The 12,731-nt window shown below is 43.8% G+C and overlaps 1 protein-coding gene across 2 annotated transcripts in view; it reads left to right on the top strand.

The window, feature by feature from the left end:
* Positions 1–12,731, top strand: part of FAT3 (FAT atypical cadherin 3) — a 624,278-nt gene that overhangs the window by 380,559 nt on the left and 230,988 nt on the right. For both annotated transcript variants that reach the window (XM_065936477.1, XM_065936476.1), the window contains exon 3: positions 7,203–7,264. In XM_065936477.1, coding sequence (XP_065792549.1) covers positions 7,203–7,264 — 62 coding nt within the window. The remainder of the gene's footprint in view (positions 1–7,202; positions 7,265–12,731) is intronic.

Here is a 12,731-nt window from a genome sequence, read left to right as displayed (position 1 = left end):
GTTGCTGTGTCTAACATTAAACATTAAAAATCTCTATTCTGAAAAATAGAATAAATAAACAAAAGTCTATCAGGAATGGTTTTAATGACCTCCAGCTATTAGCATGGAAGAGAGTGTCCAGAAACTGGGAAAACATTAAAATTATTCAAAGACTGGAAGAAAGCATTCAGATAACCTTACTTCTATACTTAGGAGCTATGTGACCACTCTGTATAAGGCAATACTGAGAGTCCTGGGGGACTGTATCCATGTTACCCTCATTCAAACAAGTTTTGCTTGATACCTTCAATGTACCATGTTCTATATTAAATGCCAGAGACACAGGATAAATAAGATCTATTAACTACCTTTTGCTTATATCCTGTTTGGGAAGACTGATTGCTTAACAAAAAATTAGACACAAATATTGGTTTCTATGCTGTGTGTATGTGTGTGTGTGTGTGTGTGTGTGTGTGTGTGTGTATGTGTGTGTTGGTCTCTCAGTCACGTCCAACTCTTTGCAACTCCATGGACTGTAGCTCACCAGGCTCCTCTGTCCATGGAGTTCTCCAAGCAAGAATACTGCAGTGGGTTGCCATTCCCTTCTCCAGGGGTCCTTCTTGACCCAGGGATTGAATCTGGGTCTCCTGCATTGCAGGCAGATTCACCATCTGAGCCACCTGAGAAGACCTTCTATACTAGTAGTATTTCTTTTAATTAATTTATTTTTCAATTGAAGCATAGTTGCTTTAAAGAATTTTGTTGTTTTCTGCCAAACCTCACCATGACTCACCATAGGTGGACATACATCCCCTCCCTTTTGAACCTCCCTCCCAGCTCCCGCCCCATCCCACCCCTCTAGGTTGATACAGAGCCCCTGTCTGAGTTTTCTGAGACACACAGCAAATTCCCGTTGGCTATCTGTTTTACATATGGTAATGGAAGTTTCCATGATACTTTTTCCATATATCTCACCCTCTCCTCCCTCTCCCCATGTCCATAAGTCTATTCTCTATGTCTGTTTCTCCATTGCTGCCCTGCAAATAAGTTCTTCAGTACCATGTTTCTAGCTTCTGTATATATGCATTAGTATACAACATTTATCTTTCTCTTTCTGACTTACTTCACTATTTATAATAGGCTCTAGGTTCATCCATCTCATTAGAACTGACTCAAATGTGTTCCTTTTTATGACTGAGTAAAATTTCATTGTGTACATGTACCAAGACTTCTTTATCCATTCATCTGTCAAGGGACATCTAGGTTGCTTCCATGTTCTAACTATTGTAAATAGCGCTGCAATGAACAATGGGATACATGTGTCTTTTTCAGTTTTGTTTTCCTCAAGGTATATGCCTAGAAGTGGGACTGCTGGTTCATATGGTGGTATACTAGTAGTATTTTTATATTCAGCAAACATAATGGCGCTGATCTAGGTTCCTGAGCTCAGCTGGTGACCCACCCAAACAAAGCCTTCCTACAACTGGGGTCTAGAGAGAGGTCTAGGCAATAGATGAGTTACATGCCGCATGCAGAAAATGATTTGCAGAGAAGGTGACATTTGAACTTTCTGGAAGGATGATGAGAAGGTTTACCAGATAGTCGGGGTAGGCATGGAGACATGGTAAGAAGAGTAAGTGGAATATGGAGAAAGAGAGTAAACACTAATTGTAGCTCACAGGGCTGTTATTCTAGTTGTATTTGTAATACCGATCTCAGCTTCCAACAGTTCTGGAAGATTATGCTGAGCAAAGACCTACACAGCTTCAAGTGCCACTTAAGGAAAATGTCAGTGTCATGGCACCAGATCACACAGCTGCGACCCAGGACACCCACAGGGAGGAAGCGCAGGGAAAAGATGTCATCCTTTTGAGTGTCGCTTCTCTGACCATAACTGCTTAGAACATTTTGAGTTCTTTTCTGAACAGGCAGCCCCATTTTCATGCTCAGGCTATTTCTCAGAAAGGTTGTTAGATTCCCCCATTTCTGCGACAACAACAACAAAGAAATCAAAAGCAGTTCTTTATAAAGTAATTGCATGGTTCCAACCATATGCTCTCCCTTTCTCTTTACTGAGTATCATTCACTTAGGACTGGCGTAATCCCCTCCTAAATTGGAGGTTTGCATATGTAATTATATCTAATGATGTGTTTGTTTATATCTCCAAACCACTTTCAAAAGCTTGCCTATGATTTATCTTTGAAATCCAATTTCATCATGTCAGTCCCCAATTTACTGCGCCCAATGGGTCTACAGTTACATGTGTGATACACATGCCTCTCTCTTGCAGAGATTACAGTGAGGGTGCCTTCCACAGTGGTGAATCGGATCAGTTGAGGAGGGAATGGCTCTGTTTCAGTCTCTGCCCTGTTCTAAGACCCTACTGCATTCAGCTACAACAAAGCTGTTAGAAGGGAAGATGCAGCTTTGGCAGTTTTGTCTAATTCCTCTGGTCTGTGAGAGATGGTCCGCCTCATTCCTGTGTGACGGCAAAACACTCTGCACTGCTGAAGCTCCATAGCGCATCCTAAGTGTGCACCTTTAGAGGGAAGAAAGCTTTCCCCCCCCTTGGTTTATTTGACCCTGTCTTGACAACAAGGTTTATTTTCAGTTCAAATAACCACCAATTGTGACTTTAACCCAAAATGTTCTTTTCATTATATTTATGTTCCAGATTCCCCATGAACAAATCTGATGGATCTATTCATTCCAATCCTTCTTCCTACCAGATTCATAGACTAACTCACTCATTCATTCATTCAATCTTAAAAAATATAGTGAAAAATATGGGTGAAATATAGTCATTCAGTATTTTTAAAGATCTGTCTCCTCCAAAACTGAAAGACTTATTAAAATCTAAAAGGCAGAGTTCATGATCTCCTGCTGACTTTTAAACAGCCTTCCTGATACATAATTTATATACAATAACAATCACCTGTTTAAAAGCTACAAGTCACTGGCTTTCAGAATACTTAGGGAACTGTACAGCCATCACCATAGTCTGTAATTTTAGAGCATTTTCATCAGCCCGAAGAGAAACTTTGTACCCCTTAGAAGTCACTCTCTGTCCCTTGCCCCACTTCATCCCATTTCCTACTGATTTTCCCTTGTTTTAAATTGATTAGTCCATTCTCGGCTGCACTGGACCTTTCTGCTTCCTCGAGCCTTCCCTGGCGCGGCCGGCAGGGCTGCCCTTTGGCGCGGGCGGGCTGCTCAGGGCGCGGTCTCTCTTGCTGCAGAGCGTGGACTCTGGGCGCGGGCCTCAGTCCTCGTGGCTCAGGGGCTCCGTTCCCTGTGGAATCTCCCCAGACCAGGGGTCAAACACATGGCCTCTGCATCGGCAGGTGGATTCGTTACTACTAGACCACTAGGGAAGTCCTGATTTTCACTTTGACTTAGACATTTTCCCATGTTTTCCTTTAGATCTGTGAAAATAAAGGTGCTGGAAGCCCAGAGAACTGAGACCTGCAGAGGTGTCCTTGCCTTTTCTTTCAGGGACAGAAACTCTTTGTCTCTCTCATAGCTCTGGGGTCACTGGTCACATGCGTTTTCTCCAGACTTTTCAAGAAGCCCATCTTCTTCCCTGTGGGCTGATAAGTGAGTGAGAAGCACACCGTGGGGAAGGTAGGCAGATGCACGGCAGCCACCTGCCCACACTTGCACACTTGCACACGGGCGCGGTGACGAGCGCTTTCCTCAAGAATGACCCTCGGGATAGCTGGGAGGGGAGGCTGACCTCCTTCCGCAGCGCCGGCACTGCAGGGGCCGTGGCTTCATGACCTGGACGAGGAGGAGCTGGAACGGCTCAGGAGTCCACAGCGGGCAGAGGGAAGGGCTGCTGGGCTTCTGTGTCTGCAAAGCGGAAGCGAACAGGAGCAGAGGCTGTCAGCCCACTCACCCCATCATAGCCTCCATGTAACAAGCATTTCTCATTCCCACTGGACCTCTCACAGGGAATGCTCCCTGAAGAGGGGGTGAGGGCTGCAGAAGCCTCCCGACCCCTTTCAAGACAGTTACTTCTCACTTAGAAAGAGCTTCCGTGACAAATGAGCTTGTGGAACAGCCTGACCTGAAGGTGATGGCGTCAGATTTGTGTGTTAGGCGCTGGCGGGTGTGACCCGCTGACCCTGAGTCAATATGACTCAGAGCAGGCTCCTCTCTGTTCCCCACTGATCACCTCACACCAGTGTATTCACACATCTCCATGTCCCCTTTGCTCACCCGTCACACACACACACACACACACACACACACACACACACACACACAATGAGTTCAAGGTCTGACCCAGATGCTAAAGCTGCAGGCTCCTCTCTGTTCCCCACTGATCACCTCACACCAGTGTATTCACACATCTCCATGTCCCCTTTGCTCACCCGTCACACACACACACACACACACACACACACAATGAGTTCAAGGTCTGACCCAGATGCTAAAGCTGCTCAGTGTATTTCATTCTTGGATAGGCAGAAAAACTCATGTCAATAAAAGGTCATGGTGAAATTCAACAAAGGATAATGGCATTGCAGAGAGCCTTCTCGTAGAATCAGAGCATCATCTCAAGGCATCATCCCAAGAGATTCAAAGGCAGTAAATGAGGGATGGAGTGGGGCACAGAATCCATGTGTTTTGAGTTTCCCAGGAGGTTCTGATGGGCAGCTAAGGAAGGGAAGTTACTGATTCTCTCCCTGGAAGTTTCTTTTTTTTAATCCATCTACCTCTCTGTCTAGTTGTCTGTGCCAGCTCTTATAGCATGTGGGCCTTCAGTCTCTGCTGCAGCATGCAGGATCTTTGAGCTGTGGCATGCAGAACCCTCCATTGCAGCATGTGGGATCTAGTTCTGTGATCAGGTATTGAACCCCAGGCCCCCTGCATTTGGAGCACAGTCTTAACCACTGGACCACCAGGGAAGCCTCCTACCTTGAAACTCTTGATAGCAGTCTTTCCCCATCATCGCTGACAATAACTCATTTTTATAGGCAGAAGTGCCTAGCCCTGCACCATTCACATAGAGGAACTCAGAAAATAGCTTTAACTGAGCACTGAAGACCCACGCCCCCTCCCCACCCACAGATACTCTCCCCCCACACAAAACAATGCCTCCTAAACAGCCACACTCTAAGCCTGTCTGCAGCACAAGTGAAGATCAGAGTACGAGTGATCTCTCTTTTCCACAGCAGCTTTTGTCAACTGACAGCTAATGAGTCTCCAGCTGTGTTTTAGGCCAGGTGCTTAGGTGGACACCAGGGCTTCTGAATCAGAAGGCAGGTCTTTCCCATGAAGTCACTCTGTCAGTCTGTCCAGTGGGAAAATACAGACATGTGAGCAAAGCAGTGTAGTAAAAGGCCAAGAATGATGGTGTGGTAGAGTATACTTGTTCTGGCAGTGTTTATCAGCCCCCTAACCCTGGGAGAGAGGGTCACCTCTCTAACACCTGAGCTAAGTTTGAAAAATCTGTGGATGGAGCAGAAAGGTGGGGGCACGTTCCAGGAAACTTTCGTGGAAAGGCAGATCATCAGTGCGAGGGGAGTGTGGGTTTCTCTCCCGTGGGAGTGTGGACGGATGAGAGTGAAGTGAGTGGGGTTCAAACCATGTCCCTCAGATTGGAGCTCAAACCTAGGCACACCTCAAACCTAGACCCGAACCCTGTCAAACCTCAGACTAGAAATTGAACCCACTGTCTTTTAATTGAAATCACTCATGTGGTGTCCGGACTTAACTAAAGTTCAGGTTCTTTATGTCTCAGTGCAGAAGGAATTCAGCAAGAGACAAAGTGATAAGAAGTAGATTTAATTATTAATGCAGGATGTTTGTGAAGGATACAAGCAAGCAGGCAAGGGGGCTCTGCCTCAAGAGCTAAGTGGTAAGGCAGGTTTATGTAGAGAGACACATTCCACAGAGAGAAGGTAGTCCATCTCAGAAGGCAGGAGAGACCTCAGTGCAGTGGTTAGTTTTTACAGGCCGAGTAATTTCATGGGCTAACAATTGGGAAGATTATTCCAACTATCTGGCGGGGTTTCCACAACTGGGCCACGCCCACTTTTTGGCCTTTTAAGGTCAGTCTTGTGACTGTCATGAGGCTGTGGGTGTGTCATTTAGCATGGTAATGTGTTACAATGAGCGTATAATTAGGCTCAAGTTCTACTGGAAGTCAGATCTTCCTAACCCTAACCCTAACAGCCATGTTACTTCCAGTAGGATTTTATTTTCAAGGCCATGGGGAGTCATTTAACCCCTTGTAGTCTTTTTTTGGGCTTTCTCTAAAATCATGTACTCCGTCCACTACTGGAAATTAAAGACGTGAACACCTCAGCAGATTTTGATGACATACTTTTCCATATTTCATGCACTTCACCAGCACTGAGAGTGAGCTTTTCAGTTCTCTCATTGATCAGCAGAGATCAGCAGCCCAATCAGAGGGCCTTAGTTTCAGGGACAGTGTGGAATCAAGAAATGGAATGTAAATTTGACCTCTTAATTGCCATTTAAGAATAATCATGATAAAATCTGCAAAAGACAAATTGGATGGCCTTGAAAGTTTTGTCTTCTCCTTCCCTTTACTTTGTCTCTCTGCTCAGAGGGATGATTAATTAATGAGAAATGCCATTCATAGGAAAGATAGTTATTTCCAATGTAGAACTTATTTTGTATAAAGATTCAAACAAATAAAACAAAGAGATAAAGCTACAGCATGAGATCTTTCATATATGAGTAAATTTGAAATAATTATGTGTACAAGTAGTTATTGCAAAAATAACCTTCTTTGTCAGTATAACTAAAAAATTATATAAGCGTAAAAAAGTTAAATAAGAAAGTTTTGTTTCATAGCCTGAATCTAATAAGCAATCTATTAATTGTTCAAGAACTCTAAAATCTTCAATGAGGTTTCTATGGCAGAATTTCAGTCATATGCAAATGAATCATTGAAATTCCTCATTACCAGAAAAACAAATGTTCTTTAGTGAGGTTCTACATCCCCAAAGTGATTAAAGTACCTCAACAGTGGAAAGCAGAACCCAGAAATAAATTTTTCAGGTTTTGTTTGTCAGTTTTATTTTGTTCAAAGAGTAATTCTGAGCCCATCTGACTGTCGCTGAGGACTGGTGAGTTATACTGTTCCCCATTGCTTTTGCTTTTCCTTTAACTAGACTTGGTTCCCACACTCAGTAAGCTGCTTGCCCCAGATATTTACAAGTCAAATATTCTCATTTCTACACAGGTCTGATTACAACAACTTCAAGGAAATTGGATCGAGAACAGCAGGCAGAACATTTTCTGGAGGTAAGCGCATAGAGGGAGCTGATACTCATTAAAACTGACTTTCCCTCAACTACTTTAACCTTCCCCGTGAACTGGAGCTTGAATGTATGTGAACATTCACATACAGTGGGTTGCAAAATGAAGCTATTTCTCTTGACTGATTGGTTCTGAAGCTGGAGATTTCTGGTGCCTTCCTGTGAATGCACTCCTCTGTGCAAAGAGTGGATGGTGGGACCTTTGCCCTTCCTGAAAGCAAGCAGATGTATCGACATCTCTGCCTTGACTTTGGGCCCCTTTGTCAATAATCAGAAAAGAAAATTCAGGAGCAGAGCCTTGTAAGCCATTGTGGCCTCAGAGGTAAAAAGAGAGAGCGCCGAAGTGCAGCAGTTAACGTGAAGCACACCCTTTGTGAAGAAGGGCACTGCTAGGCTCCTCATTTCTTTTCTTGGGAGAGACTTAGGAAAGGAAAGCTGGCTGATTCACAGCCAGAGACCATAAAATGTGCTCCCGTAATTCAGTAAGACAGAAGCAGCAATATAAACTGTAAGAGCATTATTTCTGGAGGAAAAAAAAAAAAAACCAAAAACATAAGGCAAGGGATGAGAAAATAGAAATGAAAGAGTCTTTTGAAACATTCTTCCCATACATATCAGGTTTCTTTATTGAGAAGCTTGAAGCCTGGGTAATATGTCTGATGCTGTGATTTAAGTGTGACAGTCTCAACACTGCGCAGATGACAGTGCTTAGAAGGTAGAGCTTTGTTATATTATGTCATTGCTGCTAGACTGATCTGTCAGTCCCAGGAACCACTCACTGGAATCCACAGTCCTATATGCACACATACACACACACCTCACATCTCTTCTGATAGTCTCCTTTAAGTCAGTTCTCCAGTAATGATTTATTTAAAGAACGCTGGACTAGAAATCAGTGCCTTGGGTCCTAGGACTTCCCTGCCATTATTAGCTTGGAGCCTTAGAAACCATGCAGCTGCCTTGGACCTCAGTTTCCCTACTGTGAAATGTGGCAAATAACTGCTACTCCATATACCTCAAAGGATCATTATTAGGATTAAACCTGACCTTTTATATCAAAGTATTTTTAAAACTCTTACACCATTACACCTAATAAAGTATTATTATTATTATGCAGCATTATGATAACCCTTTTAAAACATTGCTATCATCACATAAAGATAAAAGACTCCAGGCTGCCAAAAAATAATTATTGTAATTCTTTTTTCAAAGTCATCCTAATGGGCTCCAGTACGTACCTGGTCCAGAATTAGAGTAGGTTTGCCAGAATAATAGCCCTTATATTATATTCATGGCCTTCTTTCCTCTGCAACAGAGGCCAGGCCTCCTGGAGGGGCTGGGTTCTCAGATAGTTGAACCTATTACTTCCCAGCAGGGAAGAGGGACGGTGTCTCATTAGCTGGGAAATCTGCTGAGATCACTTACTGCCTTGTCCCCGGAAAGGTGGTGTCCTGAGGGGTGTGGGGTGGTGTAGAGTGTGATTCTAGGGAAAAGAGGCAAAAGTGTTTTCCAGGCATTTGAATTCACCCCCAAAGGAATCCTTAACAGTTTCCCATCCTTCACAGACTTACATGAATACTGACCCAACACTTTGGGCCTTTGCACTAACACAGGTGCTCAGTAAGACGTAGTTAAAATTGTTGTGGTTTTAATTATTATCATACGGTGTCACAGAACCTGACCTTTCTAAAGATTCAGCTTCATCTGCACACTCCTGGACAGACAGAGCTCCAGGGCAGAAGGAGCCGGAGGCCCCAGCACTGTGCTTGGCTGTGTCTCCAGGGCTGAGCTGCGTACCAGGGACGCAGACTGTGTGGTAAGGACGGGCAAGCAGGCAGCCGATGAGCGAATGCTGTCACTGCAGACAAGCGCTCTGGACCACTCACAGAAGGCTCCACGGCAGTGCCTGTAAGAGAGGAGTGGGTAGGCAAATGCAGTGGAGCGATGGGAGGGCCTCTTTGAGGAGGTGACGTTTGGTGACAGAAGCCAAGCTTCTGTTGGAGACATGGAACCAAGCCAGTGTGACTGAGGGTGTAAAGTTAGAAGGCTGTAGAGGCGGTAGGTAAGCAAGCTGGAAAACACAAATAGGGCTGTGGTAAGGATTCTGAACTTCCTCCCAAGTTCGGTGGCAAGCCATGAAGCAGGGGGAGGGGGTGGGGCGTGATAGGATCTGCAGAGGGAGAGATGATGGGGCGTCCTGCAAGTCAGACAGGGGCTGGGGCAGGGCCTTTGTAGCCTGCAAACTGGGGAAGGGGGTTCTTTCAGAAGGACCCAGGTGAGAGATGATGGGGATGTGGATGAAGGTCTCATACAAATCCCATCATGGTTCTAGCCAACTAAGAGCATATGGCTTTTCTGAAGTTCCCGGGGTAGAATTTGAATACCTGAAGGTCATCAGGCTTGCCCTCCAGCTAACTTGCCCTCCTGCTCTGCCCACCAGTATTCCCCATCAGAGGTGCTCTTCGGTAAACACTCTTCCGGAGGTTTTCAAAAAACTGCTTGAGTACCTGTCTTCTTCTCTCTATCTCTCTTCCTCTTCTTTCTCTCTCTTGCACATAACACTCCTCCTTTCACTCCCTAAATTATAAAATTCTTAGTCATGTTATTTTTTTATGTATAATATTTCTGCGACCATTTGAATGGCATTTCTTTCTTTGTTCTGATTGGATCTTTAACTCAACCCTGCAAGAAAAATAAATAAAATAATATCATTCAGAGTGCAGAAGAGAATTCTCTGCTGTACACAAATTTTTTTAACTGCCAATACATTGTGTGAGTTTTAAGTCCAGCCTGTGGGTAATTAACCTCCTAGAAAGCCTTTAATTGGCAAGGTAACCCTATGCTCCTCTTTAAACTCATATTACACTTGTGGCTCTATTTCATCTTTCTCCTCTCCAATCAAGTAAATTGAACTCTTCTTGAAAGGCTCCGTTTAGAAGCTGACCTGGGAGATACACTTCTGAATAGGTAACCAGGAGGACATTAATGATGTGTTTATAGTGTGCTGGCCCTATTATGGAAGGCATTTTAATTGTATGCTGCTGGTACTAAGCCTGTACTTTAATTTCAGATATTTAGCTTGACTCTGTATACACTATAGGGCTTCCCAGGTGGCACTAGCGATAAAGAACATGCCTGTCAATGCAAGAGACTCAGGATCAATCCCAGGGTCTGAAAGATCCCCTGGAGAAGGAAATGGCAACCCATACCAGTATTCTTGCCTGGAGAATCCCATGGACAGAGGAGCCTGGCGGGCTATAGTTTTCCACAAAGAGTTGGACATGACAGAAGCGACTTAGCATGCACGCACACACACAGTAAGGGTTTTGGAGTTTATAGAACATTTGCCTTAAATCTGCTACTATAAGAAGTGATTGTCATTATCAGAATCAAAGGGACTTGCTAAAGAAACAGGAGCAGCAAAGGACTATAGAAAAATTCACAAGTACATCCCTTGATAGCCAGTTATGACTGCAGTGGAGATAGAAGGCTAATTCCAGCAAATAGATGCACAAAGTTGAAAATGATGCATAAACTAAACTGTGAATTAACGTTTTAGCTTAATGGCTATGACTTTAGCCTTGATTACCTAGTTATCAAAAAGGCAGCTGTGAAATAAAGAAAGACACACATTAATTCTTTCTTATAATTACATGTATAGATTTTTTTCTTCACCTACCATATTTAATCTCCTTATGGGCATGAAACTTGATTCATCAAGATAGTGAATGGAAGTGGTGTGGAAAAGCATGTGTGATCCATTCAGCCAGTCCTGAGATTATTGTGGGGACTGCTCACAGAGCCTAGACAGGCTGTCACACTCTCTGAATCCCCTTTTCCTTCATCTGTTAAGTGGAGATGATGGTTTCTAACATCAGTTCAGTTCAGTTCAGTCACTCAGTCATGTCCAACTCTTTGTGACCCCATGGACTACAGCACGCCAGGCTTCCCTGTCCATCACCACCTCCCAGAGCTTGCTCAAACTCGTGTCCATTGAGTCAGTGATGCCATCCAACCATCTCATCCTCTGTCGTCCCCTTCTTCTCCTGCCTTTAATCCTTCCCAGCATCAGGGCCTTTTCTAATGAGCCAGTTCTTCACATCAGGTGACCAAAGTATTGGAGCCTCTGCTTAAACATCAGTCCTTCCAATGAATATTCAGGATTTATTTCCTTTAGGGTGGATTCATTTAATCTTGTTGTCCAAGGGACTCTCAAGAGTCTTCTCCAACACCACAGTTCAAAAGCATCAATTCTTTGGCACTCAGCTTTCTTTATAGTCCAACTCTCACACCCATACATGACTACTGGAAAAACCAGAGCTTTGACTAGATGGACCTATGTCAGCAAAGTGATGTCTCTTCTTTTTAATATGCTGTCTAGGTTTGTCATAGCTTTTCTTACTCTTAAAAGAACAAGCATTTTTTTAAAATTTCATGACTGTGGTCATCATTCACAGTGATTTTGGAGCCCAAGAAAATAAAGTCTGTCATTGTTTCCATTGTTTCCCCATCTATTTGCCACGAAGTGATGAGAGACCAGATGTCATCTTCATTTGTTGAATGTTGAGTTTTAAGGCAACTTTTTCACTCTCCTCTTTCACCTTCATCAAGAGACTCTTTAGTTCCTCTTCGCTTTCTGCCATTAAGGTGGTGTCATCTGCATATCTGAGATAATCTATATTTCTCCTGGCAATCTTGATTCCAGCTTGTGCTTCATCCAGTCTGGCATTTCGCATGATGTACTCTGCATATAAGTTAAATAAGCAGAGTGACAATATACAGCCTTGATATACTCCTTTTCTGATTTGGAACCAGTCCATTGTTCCATGTCCAGTTCTAGCTGTTCCTTCTTGACCTGTACACAGATTTCTCAGGAGGTAGGTCAGGTGGTCTGGTATTCCCATCTCTTGAAGAATTTTCCAGTTTGTCATGATCCACACAGTCAAAGGCTTTAGCATAGTCAATAAAGCAGAAGTAGATGTTCTTCTGGAATTCTCTTGCTTTTTCTATGATCCAGCAGATGTTGGCAATTTGTTCTCTGGCTCCTCTGCCTTTTCTAAATCCAGCCTGAACATCTGGAAGTTCTAGGTTTCTAGCATAGGGTTGGTGTAAAGAGCATTTGAAGTTGTATCACCGATTTGATGGACATGAGTTTGAGCAAAGCCTGGGAGTTGGTGATGGACTGGGAAGCCTAGCATGCTGAAGTCCCTGGTGTCCCAAAGAGTCAGACACGACTGAGCGACTGAACAGCCAAGTTCATCCTGCTCCCTCCATGACAGGCCAAAGAATCAAGGGATAGCATGTGGTTGGGGCAAGGAATAGTGACTTTATTTGGAAAGCCAGCAGAGATAGGAGGATGGTAGACTAGTGTCCCAAAGACCCATTTTACCCAGTTAGAGTTCAGGTTTGTTTTGTACTACAAGGGGCGGGGGTATGGTTGGTTGCTGGTTGCT

Source organism: Muntiacus reevesi, chromosome 5, assembly GCF_963930625.1.
Source record: "Muntiacus reevesi chromosome 5, mMunRee1.1, whole genome shotgun sequence".
Lineage (NCBI taxonomy): Eukaryota > Metazoa > Chordata > Mammalia > Artiodactyla > Cervidae > Muntiacus > Muntiacus reevesi.
Note: the sequence above shows the minus strand (reverse complement) of the source record. Positions and strands in the feature narration are given on the sequence as shown.